The sequence below is a fragment of the Colletotrichum graminicola genome, assembly GCF_000149035.1.
Source record: "Colletotrichum graminicola M1.001 genomic scaffold supercont1.18, whole genome shotgun sequence".
NCBI classification, from domain to species: domain Eukaryota; kingdom Fungi; phylum Ascomycota; class Sordariomycetes; order Glomerellales; family Glomerellaceae; genus Colletotrichum; species Colletotrichum graminicola.
In genome coordinates this window covers 259,816-282,782 of record NW_007361022.1, presented here as the reverse complement: position 1 = coordinate 282,782, position 22,967 = coordinate 259,816, and the positions used below count along the sequence as shown (strand labels likewise).

The 22,967-nt window shown below is 56.2% G+C and overlaps 7 protein-coding genes across 7 annotated transcripts; 5 read left to right on the top strand and 2 right to left on the bottom strand.

Moving 5' to 3' along the window:
- Positions 1–1,448: 1,448 nt before the first annotated feature.
- GLRG_05365 (nitrite reductase) lies at positions 1,449–5,060 on the top strand (the record flags this gene model as incomplete). Its single annotated transcript, XM_008096050.1, has 4 exons — positions 1,449–1,507; positions 1,568–1,718; positions 1,784–3,792; positions 3,905–5,060. 4 exons carry the CDS (start codon positions 1,449–1,451, stop codon positions 5,058–5,060), a joined length of 3,375 nt encoding a protein of 1,124 aa, XP_008094241.1.
- A 2,048-nt stretch (positions 5,061–7,108) lies between these two features.
- On the top strand, positions 7,109–8,727 carry GLRG_05364 (fungal Zn binuclear cluster domain-containing protein; the record flags this gene model as incomplete). The annotated part of the gene is made up of 3 exons (XM_008096049.1): positions 7,109–7,398; positions 7,538–7,742; positions 7,912–8,727. 3 exons carry the CDS (start codon positions 7,109–7,111, stop codon positions 8,725–8,727), a joined length of 1,311 nt encoding a protein of 436 aa, XP_008094240.1.
- Positions 8,728–9,021: 294 nt separating this feature from the next.
- Positions 9,022–11,169, bottom strand: GLRG_05363 (cytochrome P450; the record flags this gene model as incomplete). Its single annotated transcript, XM_008096048.1, has 7 exons — positions 9,022–9,066; positions 9,156–9,553; positions 9,764–10,438; positions 10,499–10,583; positions 10,679–10,770; positions 10,830–10,866; positions 10,930–11,169. 7 exons carry the CDS (start codon positions 11,167–11,169, stop codon positions 9,022–9,024), a joined length of 1,572 nt encoding a protein of 523 aa, XP_008094239.1.
- Positions 11,170–12,349: 1,180 nt separating this feature from the next.
- On the top strand, positions 12,350–16,882 carry GLRG_05362 (ABC transporter; the record flags this gene model as incomplete). The annotated part of the gene is made up of 1 exon (XM_008096047.1): positions 12,350–16,882. One exon carries the CDS (start codon positions 12,350–12,352, stop codon positions 16,880–16,882), a length of 4,533 nt encoding a protein of 1,510 aa, XP_008094238.1.
- A 543-nt stretch (positions 16,883–17,425) lies between these two features.
- On the bottom strand, positions 17,426–17,692 carry GLRG_05361 (uncharacterized protein; the record flags this gene model as incomplete). Its single annotated transcript, XM_008096046.1, has 1 exon — positions 17,426–17,692. A coding segment is annotated over one exon (267 nt), but the record flags the coding sequence as incomplete, so codon positions are not given.
- Positions 17,693–18,456: 764 nt separating this feature from the next.
- On the top strand, positions 18,457–19,326 carry GLRG_05360 (uncharacterized protein; the record flags this gene model as incomplete). The annotated part of the gene is made up of 1 exon (XM_008096045.1): positions 18,457–19,326. The coding sequence occupies one exon, from the start codon at positions 18,457–18,459 to the stop codon at positions 19,324–19,326; it is 870 nt and encodes a 289-aa protein (XP_008094236.1).
- Positions 19,327–19,981: 655 nt separating this feature from the next.
- On the top strand, positions 19,982–22,098 carry GLRG_05359 (uncharacterized protein; the record flags this gene model as incomplete). The annotated part of the gene is made up of 4 exons (XM_008096044.1): positions 19,982–20,244; positions 20,296–20,444; positions 20,505–21,175; positions 21,580–22,098. The coding sequence occupies 4 exons, from the start codon at positions 19,982–19,984 to the stop codon at positions 22,096–22,098; spliced, it is 1,602 nt and encodes a 533-aa protein (XP_008094235.1).
- Between the last annotated feature and the right edge of the window lie 869 nt (positions 22,099–22,967).

Sequence of the window (22,967 nt, the reverse complement as noted above, 5' to 3'; positions counted from 1 at the left end):
ACGAAGGACGACAATAACAAAACGACCCCGTCTCAAGAGCCGTCGGTGCCATGCTACGCCATGCTAGTATAGGATAGGACATGGGCCCAGGGCGCCAGGTGGCAATGACCCGAGCCGTTCGCGAGGCGGTTTTCCGAGTCGACGTTGTGACATGGAGGAGGGGTGTTGCTGGTTCTGTCAGCGTGCAGCGGGCCTGATTCCGATTGCTAATATGGTTCGGTTCGCCTTACGGTGGTCTGATGTTGGAAAAAGTCGTGACTCTCTCTCTCTCTCTCCCTCCTCCCCTCCGGTTTCAGAAACAATCAGACGCAGGGCCAGGTCTTCGCCACGGCGAACCGGGAGCAGACCCAACCTGCCCCGCCATGTGTTGTGACGAGCATCTATCCATATGCCTGCGCCAAAGTGTTGGCAACGGCCGAACTGGAACATGTGGAGGCATACGTATCTACGTAGTTATCTCATGTACTGCGTTGGCGGTGGTATATCATGGCTAGGTATACTAGATATCGGCAAGTGGCGTTGTGGCAATCAAGCGCCGTCGAGACCAGTCAAATAGCTAAACTTGCGCTTATCTGTGTTATCAGGGCAAACGGCGCATACGTATGTATATACACTACGGATACATGGACCTGATGACCTAGTGTAATGGACCTACTTGTTGCCACAGGCGCATTGGGACGTTTTCTCTCCTCCTAGGGGAATGAAGAAAACAAGACAACCCTTGACATCCTGTCTCCCCACGCACCACACACACCCCCCCTGGTCCCTCATTCGCACGCGGTTTCAGTCATGAGTGTCATGAAGACCACGGTATTTGTAAGAGCGCCATGATACCTAATGGAGGGAGGAGGGAGGGCACCCCGAGGTGTCTTTCTCCGCGGGCGCAACCCGAGCCGCCCGCTGCGGGGCGTGATTCTGCGTCTCTGATTGGCTACTTGGTCTGCTTTATCGTCCGATAGTAACCCATTTATCACCTGCGATCAATCAATCTCGACAAGTCCGTCCACCCCAGGCAATGCAAGCCGTGGCCCGGGCCACCAGAAAGTCTGAAGCCAGCCGTGGAAATGCACCTTCCAGCTGCCGGGCCGCCGTTGTCTCTGTGGCCCTTCGTGGCCAATCAGTACCCGTGACCCCTGGGGCCTGGGGTGAGCGTGGCCCGTCTCGCCGGAGATGCTGTTCCCAGCGGAGCAATCAATCTTGGACTGACTGACTAACTTCATTGTGCGCCGAGGGATAGGCGATGCGTCTTTTATCCCATCGAGACGGCTCGTTGGCTTGGACAACAAATACCAGTCTATTGAGGAAGTCCTGATCCTTTTTTTTTCTTCTTATTGTTTTCTTTCCACTTCCTTCTCCTTTGGTGTCCTAATCTGTATTTCGGCCTTGCAGCTATACATACCCCCCCTTGGTCGTCTTTCGCATCTGTTATAGCGTTTGGCGTCTCCAAGATGGCTGAACGTAAGAGACTTGTCGTTGTCGGCCTGGGCATGGTCGGCATCGCCTTCATGTGAGTGTTGGCGAACAAGGCACACCGGCCGACTGACTGACTTTTTTTTAATTCATCAAGTGAGAAGATGCTGAAGCTCGATGCCCGCGCAAACGAGTACACCATCACCGTCCTCGGAGAGGAGCCTCACCTGGCCTACAACCGTGTCGGTCTGACGAGCTTCTTCGACCACCGCAAAGTAGAGAATCTCTATCTCAACCCTGAAGAATGGGTATGTGCAGTGCCCCCTCCCCCGCCCCCGCCTGCGACCTAGCTCATCGCTGATCCGATGAGTAGTACCACAGCACGCCCCAAGGCTCATTGGGTTACCATGTCAACACAAAGGTCACAGCCATAGACTCCCAGGCAAAGACGGTGACGTGCTCGAACGGCGAGGTCGTGCCCTACGACATGCTCGTCATCTCTACCGGCTCGGATGCCGTCCTCCCTAAACACACCCCGGGCCATGACGCAAAGGGCGTATTCGTATACCGCACCATTGATGACCTAATCAACCTCATCGCCTTCGCCGCCCAGCGAAAAGGCACCGTGGGCGCAGTCGTCGGCGGCGGTCTCCTCGGTCTCGAAGCCGCCAAGGCCATGATGGACCTGAACTGCTTCGACAAGGTCAAGCTGATTGAGAGAAACCGCTGGGTGCTGAGCCGACAGCTCGACAGCGACGCCGGCTCCATGGTCGTGGACCAGGTCGCCGATCTCGGACTCGACGTGCTCCTTAGCAAGCGAGTGGGCCGGGTCGAGGTGACGGGAGACAATCACGTCAAGGGCGTCGTCTTCGAGGACGGCGAGCGCATGGACTGCTCGACCATCTGCTTCGCCATCGGCGTGCGGCCGCGGGACGACCTCGCTCGGAGGGCCGGCATCAAGTGTGCCGACCGCGGCGGCGGCATTGTCGTCGCCGACGACCTGAGCACCAGCGTCCCGGACATTTACGCCATCGGCGAGTGCGCCAGCTGGCAGGGCCAGACCTTTGGCCTCATCGCCCCCGGCGTCGAGATGGCCGACGTCCTCTCCTTCAACCTCACACAGGCCAAATTGCACCAGCCGCGGACCTTCAAGAGGCCCGACCTCAGCACCAAGCTGAAGCTCCTGGGCGTCAACGTCGCCAGCTTCGGCGACTTCTTCGCCGACCGCGACGGCCCGCAGTACCTGCCCCCCAAGGCCGCCCGCAAGGCCAAGAAGGGCGACGAGCGGACCGCGCTAGAGACGTTGACCAACGGCCTGCCGCCGGCCCCGGTCAAGGCGCTCACGTACCGCGACCCGTTCCAGAACGTGTACAAGAAGTACATCTTCACCGAGGACGGCAAGTACCTGCTGGGCGGCATGATGATCGGCGACACCAAGGATTTCATCAAGCTGGTGCCCGTCGTCAAGAACATGAAGGAGCTGGACGTGCCCCCCAGCCAGCTCATCCTCGGCGCCAACAAGGAGGTCGAGGACGACGGGGACGACCTGACGGACGACGTCCAGATCTGCTCGTGCCACAACGTGACCAAGGGCGACGTTGCTAACTCGGTCAAGGACGGCTCCTGCAAGACGCTCGGCGAGGTCAAGTCCTGCACCAAAGCCGGCACCGGCTGCGGCGGCTGCATGCCGCTGGTGACGACCATCTTCAACAAGACGATGCTGTCCATGGGCAATGAGGTCAAGAACTACCTCTGCGCCCACTTCAACTACTCGCGCGCCGACCTGTACAACATCGTCCTCGTCAAGAAGCTGCAGACGCTCGGCGAGGTCATGCGCGAGGCCGGCAACGACCCGGACTCGCTCGGCTGCGAGGCCTGCAAGCCCGCCGTCGCCAGCATCTTCGCGTCCCTGTGGAACCGCCACGTCATGGACCGGCCCGTACACGGCCTGCAGGAGACCAACGACCGCTTCCTCGGCAACATCCAGCGCAACGGCACCTACAGCGTCATCCCGCGCGTGTCGGCCGGCGAGATCACGCCGGACAAGCTCATCGCCATCGGCAACGTGGCGGCCAAGTACAACCTCTATACAAAGATCACGGGCGGGCAGCGCATCGACATGTTCGGCGCCCGGAAGCAGGACCTGCTCGACATCTGGCGCACGCTGATCGATGCCGGCATGGAGTCGGGGCACGCGTACGCAAAGTCGCTGCGGACGGTAAAGAGCTGCGTCGGCACGACGTGGTGCCGGTACGGCGTCGGCGACAGCGTCGGCATGGCGGTACGGCTGGAGGAGCGGTACAAGAGCATCCGCGCGCCGCACAAGATCAAGGGTGGCGTCAGCGGCTGCGTCCGCGAGTGCGCCGAGGCCCAGAATAAGGAGTGAGTGATTCTTCCCCCCACCAGACACACGCACGAGAGAGAGAGAGAGAGACACACACACAGACACAGAGCGAGAGAGAGAGAGAGAGACAGAAGACTAACCCGGTCCTAGCTTCGGTCTAATCGCCACCGACAAGGGCTTCAACATCTTCGTGGCTGGCAACGGCGGCGCCAAGCCCAAGCACTCAGAGCTGCTCGCCAAGGACGTGCCCCCGACCGAGGTCATCCCCATCCTCGACCGGTACCTGATGTTCTACATCCGCACGGCCGACAAGCTGCAGCGGACGGCGCGCTGGCTCGAGAACCTGCCGGGCGGGCTCAAGTACCTCCAGGAGGTGGTGCTCGAAGACAAGTTGGGTATCTGCGCGTCGCTCGAGGCGCAGATGCAGGAGCTCGTCGACAGCTTCTTCGACGAGTGGGCCGAGGCCATCAAGAACCCGGCCATCGCGGCCAAGTTCCGGCAGTTCGACAACACGGACGAGGCGGTTGAGAACATGGAGGTCGAGGTCGAGCGCGGCCAGGCCCGGCCCGTGTACTGGGCGACGGACGCGGCCAAGGAGGACTTCAGGGGCCTCGCGGGCCGGTGGACGAGCACGGCGTGGCAGCCCGTGCTGCCGGCCGACCACTTCGCGGGCGCCGACGAGACGCCCAGCGGCATCTCGGCGACGGTCAAGCGCGGTGACACGCAGCTGGCGGTGTGGCGCGTCCGCGGGCGGTACTACGCGACGCAGCAGATGTGCCCGCACAAGCGGCAGTTCGCGCTGTCGGACGGGCTGATCGGCGAGGCGCTAGCCGGCGCCGAGACGTGCGACGACGCCAAGAAGCCCGACTCAGGGTGCGGCAGCACCAACGGCACCAACGGTACCAACGGCGGTGGCGGCGGCAACGACGCGGGGCGGCGGTCGGCGCCGTGGGTATCGTGCCCGTACCACAAGCGCAACTTCGACCTGGCGGACGGCAGCTGCAGCAACGACGGGGAGCTGAGCATCGCGACGTTCGACGCCGAGGAGCGGGCGGACGGGCTTGTGTACCTGCGGCTGCCGCCGGTCGAGGAGCTGGACGCAGCGCTAGGGACGGCGCGGTGGAAGGTGCGCAAGGGCGAGGCGGGCGCGTCGCCGTTCGAGGGACTCGACAAGAAGATCAACTTCAAGGGCCACCGGGCCAAGAAGCCCGGGGTCCGGCCGATGGCCCCACTTAAGATGCAGAAGCCGGCGCAGCTCCTGGTCGGCGGCGGGGGCGGCGGGTGCGGGAGCGCGCCGGATTGGTAGGGGTCGGTTTCTTTCTTTCTTTTTTTTTTCCCCCACTGGGAAAGGCGTTGGCGGTATCTAGGGATAATGAAGGCATCGAATGGGACGAACAACACGGGAAACGAGTAGGGTACGCAAAAAGAATTCCGGCGTTTTATGGTCTACAAAGAAATAGGTGTCCAGAAGCAGGTTCATGTTTGCGTGATGCCGTCCAGGATGGGGACGATGGCCTGCTACACCAGCAAAAGCGACGAGCTGTCTCGCACTTTGTAGGACAAGTGAGGGCGTGAGACTTGCAAATGCCTCTCTTCCTTTTCTTCTTCATCGACCGCCGTCGGGTCTCGTTCTATCTGAGTTGGGTCGTGGTCCCGCAGGGGGGCGGGCAAAGAGTTCTGGCCCCAGGTATCATCCGTCGTCTACTGAGGACAACCAAATTTTTTTTTTCTTTACTTGAATGACAACAACGGAGATTTAGCTGACCCGTCGGCCAGCGTGTGTACACCTCGGGTTCCTTATGTCACTTCTGATTATACCTTGTAGGAGGGTTCGGGTGCCGCTCATCTTCCCGAAACCTAAGAAACTAACTGCGTGGGACTCGCTTAGATGGTTGGTCGTTCGCCATAGACGAGTAGCTGTTGTCATATGCAAATGGGGTTTCGGATAGAAGCATATATGCCTGCCGACCGAGATCCAGACCGGTTTTGTGTGGGAGTTCCCTGCACACCAGCCGGAAAGATGTCGAAACTCCGTCGGGGTTCGCGTTCGTATTCGTATCCTCGGCGCGGGGTTCGTTTCATGCTTAAACAGAAAGGGCAGGGATACGCTGCCGCCAACTCTGGCTGATCTGCGGCCATCTAAGAAGTATATCAATTTAGGGTATGATCGGAGAGGAAATCGAGAATTGGTAATTAAAATCGGCGAGCCATATCGTGTACTCCGTACAACGAGGCCAGGATGGGCAGCCCCGTCCGCGCTAGAACTAGATTAGTATAGTTGCCTCTGCACAAAATCAGTTCGCCTCTGTACCGCGCTATATTCGCGCAGCGCCACTACTGGACCTCACATAACCTCAGACCAATAAGACGACAGCAATTCAGGCTTACTGTCCAGTAGCTGTCAGTAATTACCTATCTACAGAGACCCACTTTTGGGTTCTGTGGGGTCACTTGGCACTCAATGGGATAGCGCCCATGGCATAGAGTAAAGCGTTAATTATCGCTAGTAATATCTTAAAACTGCTCTGAGCAGTTTTGGGGTTTTGAGTGGTTATTGAGGCGTTATATTTGGCGCTGTGGCTCATATATGGTCACATGATCTAGTACCTAGTACCTATTGCCCATCGCTAATAAAGTCCATCGTCAACAAAGTCCATCGCCAGCAGCCTATCGCCAGCAGCCTATCGCCAGCAGAGTAGGGGAAGGGCAAGGGGTAGAGGTAGGTAATAAGACATGGCCGTTTGCAGTGGACCGGTGGTCACTATTAAGCCTCTAGACAGGTACATAAGCCCCCTGCCCGCCTCCCGCTCGTTAGTAAAGTCCCCTAACCCAATTACGAAAAGTCAATACTTTCACCCATCATACCCTTAACCAATTCACATTCCCGAGTCCTTACTCCATGTCTAGGTAATCCAATCCCAAGTCCTAACCTAAGCCTCTTCCCTAAGCAGAGCGATGCAGCAGCTTATTGGTGCGACTTTTAGTGGAGATTCTGTATGAATAATGGAAATTAAGATGCTGGGGAGAAAAAAGTGGAGCGGAATATCATATCGTACAGGATTGTTGGCGGCAGCTCGTCATGCTCGTATTCGGCAATTCACGGACTTTGCAGTACGTACTGTTGCTGGGTCCCACATCACTGATGCTTCGTATACCAACTGTCCTCGGCTCTCCTCCTCTTCCTCTCTTTTCATTTTTTGAGCCCTCTGCCATACGAAACCGAAACCGCTTCCTGCTATCCACCGCAAAGAGAAGAATCCCAGTTCCAAGCTAAGCCAAGCCAAATCAAGTCAAGCCAGGGGGAACGATAGGGAAACGGAGTCCCCCCCTTTTCCTGTGTTCCTTGTTAGCGCCATGGAAAAGCGTACCCGGCGCCTCGGCCACAAGAAGTCGAGGAACGGGTGTCAGCGGTGCAAAGCTCGCCGTGTCAAGGTACGAAGGCCCCACGACCCCCGTCATGACGCCGTGCTCCCCAAACTCACGTCTCTGGACCACCCGCAGTGCGACGAGGGCCGGCCGTGTCAAAAGTGCGTGGCCCACGGCGCCCACTGCAGCCTCCTCGATCATCCCGCACCACCATTGACGGTGCCGGCCGCGCCACCAGCACCCTCCAAGCCTCCGGAGCCTGCCCCTGTTCGCCCGGCGTATGGCGTTCAGGGGGCAGCGAGCGAAGCGAGCATCACTCCGACAGCAGGTGCGCACACCCACTTCCATGTGCTGGTCCAGAGGCAAAATCTCAAGATGATGCGTGGCCGGCGGCTGACACTCGTTACAAGTGAACAGCACATCATCCCCGTATCTTCCAGAGTCGGCGCCCGATCCGCCCAGCCCATTGGCTGTTGCGGATCCCTGGGACCTCTCGGATCATTGGATGATGAGCCTACGCCTCATGCACCACTATAGCACCAACACCCGGCACATCTTACCACAAGATGCAGGCACGGAAGAGTTGTGGAAGACCACTGTCCCCGAGATGGCTTGCTCGCATGTATGTCGGCACTTTTTCACTCCGACTGCGCCCCGTGCCCGCGTTGCCCCTCCCCTGCATGCTTGTGTGTGAGTGTATGTGTGTATGTGTGTTGGAGAGGGGGGAGAGGGTTGCCATGGCATAGTCCGAGTCCCTCAGATTTACACGTCGGCTTACACAACGGTGATAGAAATTCCTCATGCATGGCCTGCTGGCCCTCGCAGCCCTGCACTACGCCCACGACCACTCCGAGGAGCGGAAGAAATGGGACATCATCTCGGTGTACCACCAGAACATGGCGCTGCGCTTCTTCGCCCTCCGCCTCACCGACATCAACAAGGACAACTGCGAGGCCTACTTCCTCCTGGCCACCCTCATCTTCATCGTCAGCATCTGCTCTGTCGCCCACAGCGACAGCCTGGGCCGGACCGCCTCGCTCGACGACATCGCGCAGTCCTTCATGCTCCTCCACGGCGTCAAGGGCATCCTCAACTTCCAGCCCATCGAGGCCTGGCAGGAGCGCGGCGGGCCCCTGGCGCTGCTGCTGCGCCCCCCCGTGCTGCCGCCGGGCCGGAGCTGGTCGTCGTCGCCGTTCCAGCGCCGCCTCGACGCCGTCACCGCCCTGGCGCGGGAGGTCCCTGCGTCCTTCGAGGCCGTCATCAACCCGCAGTCCGTCTGCGTGCTGGCGCTCGAGTCCCTGCGGCGGACGCACCTCATATGCAAGAGCGAGCTGGGCAGGTCGAACAGCACCTGGAAGTGGTCGTCGGCGCTGCCGGCGCTGTTCGTTGAGATGATCAGCAACCGCCACCCGACGGCGCTCGTCATCCTCGCCCACTTCGCCGCGCTGGCGTGGCCCCGCGAGAAGGCCGACTGGACGTCGGACGGGTGGTGCGCCGCCGTGGTGCGCCTCGTGGACGGGGCCCTGGACGACAGTTGGCGGTCATGGATAGAGTGGCCGAAGCGGAGCGTGACGGAGAGGATCGAGGTTGACGATATGGATGTTTAAATTTGATACCGTGTCTATGTATGCTAGGTTGAGACAAATGAAACCACGAAAACGGTTGCGTACAGTAACACGCCCCCACACACACACACGTTGTGTTACAAACGTGATGCAGCAAACCTCCAAAGAAGAAAAAGGGAGAGAATGAAAGAATCGCAACAGAATCCATCTTTCGGGAACGAGTGTTCAGGGGACAGGTTAGCACAGTCGTTCAAGAACAATCATCGCCATAACGCTGATTTCCGGCACCAGGTCAACATCGCAAGACTCGCATTCGCACCCTGTTTCCACTCCACATCAAATTTTCCTAATCATGATGGTCTTGTTGGGGTCAGGGTTCGACTGGGAAGTGTCATAAGGTTAGCTCTCCGTCTCAATACCGCAAAGGGAGGCAAAAGAGAAAAAGCTTCCCAAGAATGGAATATACTCACCATTGAGCCGGCCAAGACGCTCGGGTACCTCTCGGTGACGCCGTCCGGCAGCCGTATCTCGTAGTTGTGCAGAATGTTGGCCATGATCATCTTGATCTCGTTGACGGCGAAGAAGCGGCCGGGGCAAGCGTGCCTGCCGTAGCCGAACGTCAGGTGGTTGGTGCCGAGGCTGACGAACTGGGCCTGCGTGACGAGCTCGGCGGCCTTGGTGCCGGACTCGGCGTGCGCCTTGCCCTCGCGGAGCTTGTAGAAGCGGAGGGGGTCGAAGACCTCCGGGTCCGTGAAGATTTCAGGGTCGTTGTTGATGCCGACGGCGGAGACGTCCATGACAACGCCCGCGGGGATGGTCTGGCCGTTGGGGAGCTTGAAATCCTTGAGAACCTTGCGCATGAATCCTGCTGGAAGCAGGGGGGCGGAGACAGAAAGGTTAGTTACGGTGGTCTCTCTCTCTCTCTCTCTCTCTCTCTCTCTCTCTCTCTCTTACACACACTCATCTTCACACACACACACACACAAACACATGGATTCCTAATCCATGGTAAGGTGGCCCGAGAACAAAAAAAAAAAAACAGGGGGGGGGGGGGGGGGGGGGACAATAAGTTACGTACAGACAATGAGCGGGCAATATCTCATGCACTCCTTCAGGAAGCTGTCCAGTTTCTTCATATTTTGCATAGCCCCGCTGGTGAATATGCCCCCGGACTCGAGGAGCGCCTGCTGGACGTCTTCGCGCAGCAGGGGGGCTAGCTCGGGCTTCGCCGCGAGCCAGTACATGGCGTTGGTCGCCGTCATGGTGGTAGTGTGGATGGCGGCGAAGCTGGCGGTGAGCTGGCACATAGCGAGTTCTCTGTCGCTGATCGGGCCAATCTTTGTCTGCGCGTTGATGATCCACTGGAGCAAGTCGTCAGGCGGTTGGTAGTTTTCCTTCGTGGCGGACTCGCGGCGGGCCGTGATGATGGGGCGGAAGACTGCGTCGGCAGCGTCCATGCGCTTGTAGAGCTTTCGGGTCTCCGGCAACCGAGAGGCGAGGAAGGGTCGGAGGAAAGCGGGGATCTTTCCGATGGCGACCACAGCTCTCATGAGGTCGGTGGTGTAGTGGATGGAGGCGTCGATGTAGTCCTCGTTGCGGCAGAGCTCGGGGCCAATGAAGACGCGGCCGGAGACCATGGCAACGATGCGGAGGAGCTTGTCGTGGATGTTGACCTCAGTCCATTTGGTGGTCTGGGGCAGCTCAAGGCGCATTGTTTCGGCGACCTCGTCCGAGATGCTCGCGTTTAGCCGGGCTGTTATGGAAAATGGTCAGTGATGGCTGCCTACAGGGGATGGTGTGTGGCGAGGCTAACGTAGAGCCGGCGTCAATGTCGTCTTGACGGCGTGGTGCACGTAGGGGTCGCTGTTTCGAAGGAGTGTGTACTTGGTGAACATGATCTTTGGGAAGTCAGTATTTTCACATATGAAAAGAATAGTATGAGAAGGAGAAGAAGAAGAAGGTATCACTGGGGGGCGGACGGAGAGCTGCATACCTCGCCGATGGCCTCTTTGGAGCTGATGACCTCGTCGGGTTGTTTCTTCAGCTCAGGGAGGAAGGTAGCAGGAACACAGATGTTATCCTTCTCTAAGAGGGGGAAACGATCAGTCCTGTGTCAGGCACTTAAGTGGACGGGGGATCTTTACTCAGGGACGTCGTGACGCGGAAGACGCTGTCTTTGAACTAAACCAGGACAGTTAGGGGTCAAATCTTGGAAAGGATCTCGTTGAGTAGAACCACACGGACCTTCCTGTAGCCATCAATGTAAAGCTGTCTTGCTTTGCCTTGCATGAACTGCTTTCTCCTCTCCGACCTCTTCCCCTCTCCCGTATACGGCACGTTGGCCAGGGGGTCGGCGAAGAGCAATCGCTGCACTATCAGGGCAAACACAACGAAGACGAGGCCGGCCGCGGCCGTGGGTAAGTGTTGCGAGGTTTGGGGGTCTAACACACCCGCCAAGGTGATGGGATGAGTCGCGTTTGCCATGATGTAGGTTTTGTCGTCCTGATGGGTATGAGTGGATGTGGGATGGGTAACCTTTTGGAACTACAGCAGATGAACGGTTCATGTTGAAGGGTGCGGCGGCGGCACCTTATGTACTCACTCATCCCTGACCGACAACGACAACGACGACGGCCAATCGGGCTTGCTGAAGACCGTCCGCCCCTTACGATCGGAGGCATGGAGGCTTCATCGAATAATGCTATCGAATGCGGCCCGGTCCAGCCCTTGCCCCCCCCCGCGGCAGAGGAGCAGAGGCGGCACTTCTTTCCGTGCCGATCAATGCAGAGATATTGTCCATGGCCGTGTCCGAGATTCGTGTAGGCTTAGGCTAGCTAAACTGGTTGTTCAAGCAGGATCCAGGGATCTTCGGTTTCGGTTTCGTATCATGAGAATACGGTCGGATGGACTTCGTCCAACCCCGACTGCGGGATACGACTTGACGAATGCCCCCACATAAATATATGCAGGACAGGTACTGCCCAACAGGACTTCTCTTTTAATGAATATCCCCCCCTCGATTATGATGGTGTCATCTATGGGGGGTAACTCGTTGAACAGGTACGTACTTACCAAGGCACCTTACCTGTATCTAAGCTACTCCCATGTGATTATGTCATCATTGCCCAACCTTTGGGGAAAGCTCACGTGTGCTCAATCTCCCCGTGCCGTGGCGACCGTCAGCGCAAGCCCCTCCCGTCCGTTGTTGGTCTCTCGTTTGTGTGTTCCAAAGAAGATACAAACCATTAAACAGACAAGTTTTCCCATGCTCATATTTGCATCCGACTGTTGCAAATCGTCACCGCTGAATGCGGTCGATGATATACTATCATATGATTCAGACGAGATGCGACGCAACGCGTCTCAATGCCAGTTTCCGAGGATGGCCAACACGTGAGCAGTCAGGTGAAAGGATCTAGGTATCTCCGTTACTAAAGAATCCATCCGATTCTCTTCTCTGGCGAATTGGAACCTTTTGTTCGAGACCCTGGAAAGCGGTGAATGCACGGGACCGGTTCCGGTACCCGACCAACCTCTCAACCTCACCTCATCCCACACGCGATTGATTTGGTTCGAGAACCCCGCGGCTCTCTGTCGCTTTGATGGTGTCGCTACCATTGTTCCACACTACTCTCTAGGCATCCGCTGCTGGACCCTCATAACCATGATGGGCAGCTTTGCAACCTTTGAGGCCGACGGACCTCCTTCGGGGCGTTTGGCATTCTATAGCTATGCCGCTCTTCAACATGTTCTCTCTGGCCCTCATCTCCCTCATTTCTCCCACACCAAATTCGAGAACGCGACCTTGACTACGACCGCTCACCTCGGTGCTCTGAACGTCATGCGCGTCACCGATATCGTGCGCGCCTCCATCGCCGCCTTGCTGGCGTGCCTCGTTCTCGCGAGACCGCTTCTTCGCAAGAGGCCCGCCTGGTGCCGCGGCTTTGCACAAGAGTCTCTGTACTCCGCAGCCGCCCACCCTCCGCTGAAGAAATCCTGGACATTCTGGACCATCTACCTTTTTGCAGTCGCACTTGCTGGCCTCGTCCAGGCTTCTTTGTCTCTTCTCGTGCCGCCGCATCGCGTCTTCTCTGTCCTGGAACTCGTGCCGTCGCTCGTTGCTGTTCTCATCACCGCCGCCGACCGGCCCACAAAGACCCCCAAGACGCTACTGTTTCTCTACTTCACCATCCTTGCGTGCGGCGTTGTCTCGACAGCTTTCAGTTACAGGCTTTACAGGTCCATCCCCATGCTTGTTTTGGCGGATCTCATTGTCGCCTTGGTAGGCATCATCGGCATCCTCGCCATGCCGATGCGGGACCCTTCTCTCGGCGACGATGACGTTGCCCGTAAGGAGCCGACCGACGAGCTCCGTAGCCCCGAAGACAACCTTTCACTCTGGAGATTCATGACGGTATCGTGGATGGCACCGATGATCGCTAGGGGATATGAAAAGCAGCTACATAATCAAGATGTTTGGCAGCTGCCCTTCGACTTCCAACACGAGCGGCTCCACGCTCTCTTCCATGAGCTTCGTGGCTCTATGACGGCCAAGCTATTCTTGGCCAATGGACTGGATCTCATTATCCAGTCATCCCTTGGAACCATTGAGTGCTTCGCAGCTCTCTCCGTCCCTATGCTGTTGCAGCAGCTCCTGCGGGCCATCCAGAGTGGTCCCAGCAATATTGAGGTCTCTGTCTTGTACGCCATCGCTATCCTGGCTGTTCGTCTGCTCGCCTGTCAGGCAGCTGTCTTCCAGCTTTGGTTCTCCCGGCGTTGCTACGAGAGGTCCCGAGGCGAGATGATCACGACCATCTACGCCAAGACTTTGTCTCGGAAACACTTTGGCCAGCCGGCTGGTGAGAAGATGATCGACGACGACGACGGCGATGATGATTACGGCGACCATGGCGACGAAGAGACAGATACCGACGATGTTTCTGCCGACACTGGTGGGCAAACCGGCCGCTTCAGCAGACTCCTGGGCTGGTTCCGTTGCGGGCACTCCGCTCGTCCTAGGTACCAGCGGCTGCAGAAGCCAAAAGCGCAAAGGCAGCCTGCCACCACCGGGAAGATCCTGAATCTCATGAGAAACGACGTCTATGAGATTGCCCAGCGGTTCTGGGAGTTCCCCACAATTGTCACGAAGCCGCTCCAGTTCATCTTCTCATTCGTCCTCGTGTGGCAGCTCCTCGGCTATTCCTGCTTGTTCGGAATGGCTTGTGTTGTGCTTGCTCAAATGCTAAATACCATCTTCATCACCCAACTCCTCAAGAACGAACGCGTACGCAGGGCTGCCACTGATGCTAGACTGCAATCGACCTCCCAGTTTGTCGAGGGAATTCGGCACCTCCGGTGGTATGACTGGCAATCGAAATGGCTGGATAGCATCATGGCCACTCGACGACACGAGCTGCGCACCAGGGTCGTGACGGGGCTATGGAGCATCGCCATCTCCACCCTCAACATCACTTCCGGTACTCTCTTCCCTGTTGCCACGTTCTTCGCCTATACATCCATTGCCGGCAGGACTCTGACAGTTGACGTGGCGTTCCCCGCTCTTTCTCTCTTTACTTTACTAGAGACCAGTTTCAAAGAGTTACCTGGGCTCATCACCGTTCTTTTGAACGCATCAATCGCCATGGGCCGTATCGAGGATTTCATGAGCGAGCCCGACAAAGAAAGCATCTTCTCCGACCACCTTACGAATGACATCAAGTTCACCAAGGCGACGTTTGCGTGGCCCGGATATGAGCAGCCGGTGCTGAAGAACCTCGATATCAGCTTCCCCCAGGGTCTTACCGTTGTGTTCGGCAAAGTTGGATCGGGCAAGACAGCGTTGCTACAGGCGATTCTCGGGGAGCTTGATCGGCATGCGGGCGAAGTCATCATCCCAACCGAACCCATAGGATACTGTGCTCAAAGTCCCTGGCTGCAGCACATGAGCATCCGTGATAATGTTCTTTTCTCAGCGCCTTTCGACCCTACTAGATATACGCAGACGTTGGATGCCTGTGCGCTGCTACCAGACCTGGCAAACTTTAAGCACGGCGATCTATCGGACATGGGCGAGAACGGCATTGGCCTGTCAGGTGGCCAGAGAGCGCGTGTCGCTTTGGCTCGCGCGGTATACAGCCAGTCTCGCGTGCTGCTGCTGGACGATCCCCTCGCCGCACTGGATCACAACACCGCCGAGTCCATCGTGAAGAAGCTTCTTCAGGGCCCGCTTGTGGAAGGCCGCACTGTAGTTCTCGTCACTCACAGAGTTGACCTTTGTATTCACCTGGCTAGCCAGATGGTAGAAATTGTCGGCAACACAGCCCGGGTCCTAAACTCGCAAGAGGCGGCTGCGGAGGTTGCCAAGTTCCTCTCCCAAGATGACGACACCGCGGTGCGCCACGAGGAGCCAGAGCAGACACTCGAGGAGCAGCAAGACGCAGCCGTGCCGTCCAAGTTCGTCGAGGAGGAGCACCGAGCTCATGGAGGTGTTATGATGTCGGTTTACTGGTGCTACATCAAGGCCGGCAAGCTCAAGTGGTGGGCTTTGCTTCTGCTGGTATTCGGCTTGTTCAGATTGGGCAGCCTCCTCAACTACTGGTTCCTGAAGGCCTGGGGGGAGGCTTACAAACACGAGACCTCGACGAAAGGGACGTCGGACGGCATTGGTTTCTCCAGGCTTTTTGACAGACTCCCGGATCCGAACACCGATCTTGGCCCATGGCTGTGGGTCTATTTCGCCATTGCCGTTGCCCAGGCTCTCATCTACACCTTGTCGGAGGGCCTCACTCTGCTCATGATCATAACGGCAGCAAGGGATCTGTTCAAGAGGGTCATCACAAAGGTCAGCAAAGCAACCTTTCGGTTCTACGACGTCACCCCTGTGGGGCGCTTGATGAATCGCCTCGTGTCCGACATTGGCATGATCGACGGAGGCATCATGAGGCCATTGCGCGAAGTCGCCATACAGTCCATCACCTGGTTCTCGAGCATGGTAGTTATTGCCTCCGTCACACCGCTGTTCCTCGTTTTCTCTGTCGGCATGACCGTTTGGTTCGTCTACGTCTTTATGCGCTTCTTGCCCACCTCTCAAAGCCTGCGAAGACTGGAGATGGTCTCTTTGAGCCCGCTGATGTCCAACTTTGGCATCTTGCTCGATGGACTGGCGACTATTCGCGCGTTCAAGGCCCAGCATCACTTCCAAAACATGAACATTGTCGTCACCGATGCCTTCCAGAAGATGGACCATTTCTACTGGAGCCTCCAAGCCTGGCTAATGTACCGATTCGACGCCCTGTCGGCCATTTCTACTTTCTGCCTCACCATCGTCGCGCTCCACAAGGGCCTGTCGCCTGGTCTGACCGCTTTTGTCCTGACCACCGCGTCGGCGTTCGTCGAAGCGACCCACAACCTCTGCAAGCAGTACGGCACTCTGCAGATGGACTTTGTCTCTGTCGAGCGTGTGATCGAGCTCCTGGACATCCCGGAGGAACCCTGTGGTGATATTACGCCTCCAACCAGCTGGCCTCACCATTCGGACGACGTCACCTTCGAAAACGTCACTCTCAAATACGCGCCTCACTTGGACCCCTCTGTGTCGGAAGCTTCTTTCACCATTCCCGGCGGTTCGACTTGCGCGGTCCTCGGCAGGACGGGGTCTGGTAAGTCCACCCTGGCCCTCGCTCTTCTCGCGACTATTCACCCTTCCGAGGGAGCCATCCGCATCGGGAATTACAAACTGTCCAGCGTGGATGTTCACGTGTGGCGACAGCGCGTGAGCTTCGTCGCCCAGGATCCGGTGCTGTTCCCCGGAGCGCTGCGGGACAACCTGGACCCGCTGCACCAGTACACCGACACCGAGTGCATTGTCGTCTTGCACCGCGTGCTCGGTCCCGGGTGGGATCTATATTCGCGCGTCGAAGGCGGCGGGAAGAACTTGAGCCAAGGACAGCGTCAGCTGATTGGTATCGGCCGGGCCGTCCTGAGACGGAGTCCGATCGTGGTCCTGGACGAGGCCACAGCTTCGATCGACAAGGAGACAGCCGCAAGAGTGCAAGAAGTTTTGAGAAACGAGCTGACCACAAGCACGGTTATCACCATCGCTCATCGACTAGAGGCCGTGCAGGACGCCAACTACTTTATCCGTCTAGACAAGGGAAGGGTGGTTGAGCACGGGCCGACGCAAGGGCTCAACCAGTAGAGTAGAGTATAGAACGGACAGCATTGCATTGTTATCTGTATAAAATGAGGTTTAGACCTTTGAGTAGAATAGAATCCATTGAGCTCCATACCCGTGTTCGGCACCGGTCATTGGCATCGGGCCTCGGAAACCGAATGGCACCCAGGTTGCGTCCCTACTCACCCCCCATCCAATCCAACGACTTGCCAACCCTGTCGGGCCAACCGGCGGCACCGGCATTGCAATCGACGGCGGGTCTTTGGAGATGAATGCAGTTCCCCAAGTTCCAGGGCGATCCGATGTGTATAACGCATTGCGATATAGGCCATACAGCCTCAATTCCAGACGCGCCCCCTACGCAGGTTACCCCTGCCATCCCAAGTGTCAAACTGACTGTACTAGTAGAGCAGTCTGTCGGGTTTTCCCGTGGTTGTTCTGGACCCATTCGCTTGGAACGGGCGGGTCCTCATTTCCGGGGTCCCGACGACTCTCCTCGAGAGTCTACGTAGTAATAGCGAACACGTCTTTTCTCTTCTTCTGCCATGACGGGTCATGGCAAACCTTCTACACGACAGGGTCAGCCACAGCAGATGTAGCCTTCCTTGGACGGCCCGAACGAGGGGCGTCGTCGATGTATTCGGGTTTCAAAGAGAAGGTATGAGCGGTTGGGTCAAAGCCATGCTTTTTTGCGCGCGCGAGAATATAGTTGACTGTACGTTTGGGTATTCCCAGGGCTTGCGCAACCTCGTCGGCCGTTTTGCCTCCAATACGGCTTCGAAGGGCAAGAACGACTGCTCGTAAAGTAGGGTCAACGCGCGCCATGACAGTGAAGAAGTTGCGATGGTTGCAAGGCCAGAAAAGTGGTGTTGCTGTTGGTGTTGTTGTTCTTGTTGTTGTGATGAGATTATCCGCACTCTTGCTGGAGAAAGGGGATGAATCTGGTTCCTCTGATTGGCTAGACACAAGAATGGATACACCCCATAGTCAAGTGGTCTTGGCATTTTGGGCTGAGGTAACCCCCAAGACCCCTTGGAACCGTCCAACGGTTGCCGTTTAACCGGATGCTCCCCCCAGTCTCTCCTCAACCCATGGTCTCCCCTCCTCAGTAGTCCTCGCTCAATCCACAGTATTAACTGTCGAGTTGCTGCTGGCACAGTCGGTCAAAGGGACCGCGGGCAGACGGGGCCAGGCCAAAAAAAAAAAAAAAGAAAGAAAGAAAGAAAGAAAGAAACCGGCGCAAAACTCTGTTTAGCCGGGGCTGTTCGAGTCGTGATCCTTGACGACATCTCCTATCTTCAGATTCGGCTCCGCCGCAAAGTAATATAGCAATCAACTCAATACCAGCCCACTGGTACGCGCGCCTGGGGGGGTAGGGAGAAGAGGATCATGGGGAAATCATGAAATGGATGTGTATTTAACTAGATGAATATCCTTCCCCGGACGTTCCGGATTTTGCTCTCCTCCCCTTTCACCCACATCGCACAGTCTCTCACTCGGGTTTCGCTTTTGTCTTTCTCTCACACATTCGTTTTTACCATAAATCCACACTTTCGTTTCCTCTAACCTTTGCTCCCTCGAGATCAACGGCAGCAAATATGCATTTCAACGCTCTCCTCGCCGCCGCCCTGACCGGCTCCGTCTCGGGCCTAGCCCTCCGCCAGGCCATCCCGGTCTGGGAGACGCTGCCGGCGACCCCGGACCTCCCGAGCCCCATCTCCACGGCCAGGACGCCGATAAACGGCATTGAGATGTGGTTCCAAAAGTACAACGAAGAGGCCGGCGGCGTGCCCATCGTCATGGACCACGGCGGCCTGGGCTACTCGGCCTACTTCGGCTCCGTCATCACGCGCCTCGTCAACGCCGGCCACTACGTCATCGCCGTCGACCGCCGCGGCCACGGCCGCTCGACGTACAACGCGGACGACGTCTTCACCTACGACCAGATGGCCGCCGATGTCACGGCGCTGCTCGCCGGCGCGGGCGTGACGCGGTACAACGTCGTCGGGTGGTCCGACGGCGGCATCGTCACCCTCGCGACGCTCCTGGACCCAACCGCCGCCGGGACCATCAACAAGGCCTTCCTCTTCGGCGCCACGGCCAACCCGGAGCAGACCAACACGAGCTTCAGCCAGACGGCCATCTTCTCCGAGTTCGTGTCGCGCTGCGCCGCCGAGTATGCCGTCCTGCAGCCGACGGCCAACTTCACCGACTTCGGCACAAAGGTCGCCACCATGGAGGCCACCCTGCCGCAGTTCACCGACGCCCAGCTCGGTACCATCGACGGCTCAAAGGTCATGATCGCCGACGGCGACCGCGAGGAGGCTGTCAACCTCGACGTCCCGGGCCTCCTGAACAAGGCCATCCCTGGCAGCAGCCTCACCATCCTTACGGGCGTCAGCCACTTCGCGCCCCTGCAGGACCCCGACCAGTTCACCAAGGCCGTGACGGACTTTTTCAACGCGTGAGGAGGGTTCTTCCCAGGTTATCGCTCTCCTTTTCTTTTCCTTTGCTTTGGTTCAGGGTTTTGATACATAGAGGTCTGGGAGGGCGTTTTTTTTTGGTGCCTGGCTAGCCGTGACAGCGTATATTGATGAAATAGCCTAAATCTAAAGACCGGATAGAGACTTTATCTCGGTTCCCGTGAATGCGATGTGGCTATGAAGCGAAACAATAATCAATGGGGAGGGCGGACATGCGGATACAAGGTAACAACAACCAGAATAGGGAGGCTATTATTTTGCGGACGGAAATCGTTATGGATAAAAGTTATCAGCGTTGACAGTCAACAGAACTGGCGGGTCAGATAAATAGTCAGAATGGCTTATATAGAATACTAGCTATGAGTCGAGTTCGTTATATGCCCCAGAAGGGTTGCTTTTGAATCTGGCCATGGTTTAATTCAAGCAACATCAGCCAAGATTGAGCGTGAAGACGACAAAACTGACAGTGGTACCAACAGAGAAAAGGTAAGGTGGTTCATACTGCTTCCTGGCTTTTTTCTCCTCCAAAGTCTTGTGTCATACATGTATGCTAACATAATCAATGTATCAATAGAGATACCGATTCGCTTTGAAACAGTTCAAGCAATCAAAGCACGAGCACTTCGAGAATGAGAAACAAATGTTTATAAATCTCGAAAACAAGGATGGCCTGATCCAGTACATTGGATGGTTCGAAAGTCATGAACGGGATGATGGAGGGCTGGAATTTTACTCCAACATCGTATTGGAACTTGCAGACTTCGACTTCTACGAAGCGATTCGAACAATATCCCCCCCAATATCAGCCAAAGAGATATTGGGATTCTGGAAGACCATAGCGGAGATATCGGGAGCCTTGGCCTCCATTCACACGGTTACTATCGGTGGCCATCAGTATTTGACGTATGCGTCTCTCTCGGTTGGTTTCTCAGAGTTTAACTGCAATGAAAACAGATGGCATGGCGACATTAAGCCCGAAAATATCCTTCGCGTCAACGATCGGTTCAAATTGGCAGACCCAGGAGAAGCTAGGATGCGGCTGAAATCTATCGGAACAACGGGGGACCAGAGAACAAGAGCAACAGGGGGGACGCGGACTTATGGTGCTTCTCTCCCTACATCTTTCCGTCGTATTAGCGATACTGACTGACCTTGACATACAGCCGACCCTGAGAAGGCCGCCTACCTGGATGGTCGGAGCTCTAAAAAGCCAGAAGTTTCGCAGACAAGCGACGTGTGGTCTCTCGGATGCGTGCTTTCGATTGCGGCAACATATGTTGTGCTGGGGACCCAAGGCGTTCTAATCTTCAACAAACTTCGCCAAGAAGCCATTTTCAGAGTTAAAGAAGACTTGAGCGACGCATTTCACGATGGAGAAACTGTGCTTGAGGAGGTCCGGCACTGGCACGACTACTTGCGCGAAGCCGCCAGAGGAAGTGACGTCTACACTTCGGCCGTTCTGGACATGGTTGACAAGCATATGCTCGTCGAAAAAGACAGGTGGTCTGCAAGAATGATTTGTGAACGGTTTGAAGAGCTGTTCGACTCCACCAAATCCGAAGTGTCGCGGGTGCCCAGAAGTCTGCACGACTTATTGCAGAGGATCGACCTCCAGTCCGAACAACGGTTCGATTATCTTCATTCGGGAATCAGAAAGGTAGATCCGGACGACATGGCCAAGCAAAAACTCCGGGTGTCGGAACTACCGCCTGCTGATGTAGAGTTCGAGAGCCGAGAAAAGCTTCTGGGACAACCCATTCAACCAGTGGCTCAGCGCTCACTTCACTCGCGGGATTTATCGAATATTTCCCACCCAATCGCACATAACTCTGTTGTACGGGGTCCTCGTATAGCATCATCCAACAAGTCGAGAATATCCCACAATTCGACTCAGTCACTGTATTCTAATTGGCACACTTCGCATCGCAGTCCCATTACCGTTTGGCAGGTGAAAAGAGAGCTTGAGCAGAAAGGGAAGGGATTCAAACCAAACATGAGAAGCTTCAGCTCCCTGATCAGCAGGCAGCCTCTCGCAGTAAAGGGCAAGAATATATCGGACAAATTGGAGCACTTGGAGCAATTGGATCGGCGCCTCGAGACAGAGTTCAAGAATCGCGATATAGTTGGTCAAAGTCCAGTACCTGTCGTCTGTGACCCCGCTAATAAGAGTAGGTATATCTCGTCGACAATGGCACAACCATGGTTCATCATTGGGAACAGGCGACTCACCTTTTAAAGGTCCTTGTCTGGCGATCTTTGGGGTATGATGACAACGGGATGGAGCTCTACTTTACGAATCCAGACACCAATCCAAAGGCAACGATGTGGGGTTCACAGCAACTCAAACACTTCACAAAGGCCATGGAACTAGCAAATCCAGCTGTTACCAAGTTCCCAGCAGAAGTAGTCGAAACTGCTATTGTGCCAGAGCTCACACGCATCATCAACAGCTACACGCGAGCGAAGACTTCCAAGTCTCCGCCACGCAAGAAGACGATCATCATTCTAACGGATGGCATCTGGAAAGGCATGAAAATGGAACACACCATTGACGTCTATCTAAAATCGACTTTTAATGAGCTGAAGGACTTGCATGGGGACTTGTCATACATACCACCAGGAAAGTCCCACGAGCAAGCGGATATATCTAAGATCCGCCCAGTAACTATACAGTTTGTTCAGTTCGGAGACGACCAAGACGCCAAGGAGAGACTCCGACGTTTGGATGACGACATGAGACTCTATGGCTGCCCGTAAGAAAATGCAAATCAAAGACGTGTGCATTCATGGTTTACTAACCGCCGTCGTAGTGATTTGATAGACACGGAGCATGCAGAAGGTGACATCTATAAGATGTTCCTAGGAAGCTTGTGCCAGGACATAGACGGGCATCCCAGTATCGAAAGACGGCCTAGCTACGTTAGTCAGCGAAGTAGCTTCCCTCACCAGGGTAGTAATCCGCAATCACCCCTGGATTATGGTCCAGTAGGTGTCCCTCGGACTCCGACACGAGCATCACATCGAGCCAGCCAAGCTTCACCTGTTCACGATGAGCCGTCGCCCTCTACCATGCAGCATCATGAACTCCCTGCATCGCCAGGAGACCCAAACAGCCCGCATTTTCCTATTCCCGTTCAGAGATCGTCCACAATCAAGGTGACAAATCCGTCCTCATCACACACTGCTATGCCATCGGATCACACAGGCTCTCTATGGCCGTCGTACTCTCGTGAAGACACAGAGCATGGGCAGTCTCCTGTCACGCCAACGTCATCCAGCTCATCCGCACCACCCATTACACCATCCCGGTCAACTCGACAACAGGCTTATGGGTATGAACCGCATTAGTACTAAAGCCTAGGACTTGTGTGGGGTGAGCCAATTGAGGTTGGAGTTGATGTCCGAGTCTGGTACATATATGACATTGGGTGTCCTGATATATTGGCGTTTGGTGAACCAGTCAGTTACTTTTTGATGATTTTCAAGCGACATGCATGTATAGGCGACACACGCGCTCCTTTGCGAGGATCTGATACCAAATGACTTGGAACACTTGCGGAGTTGCAATGCGTTGTTAATGTATAAACTTAGGTCTTGGACACGGTGCCGTTAGCATTTCGAAAAAA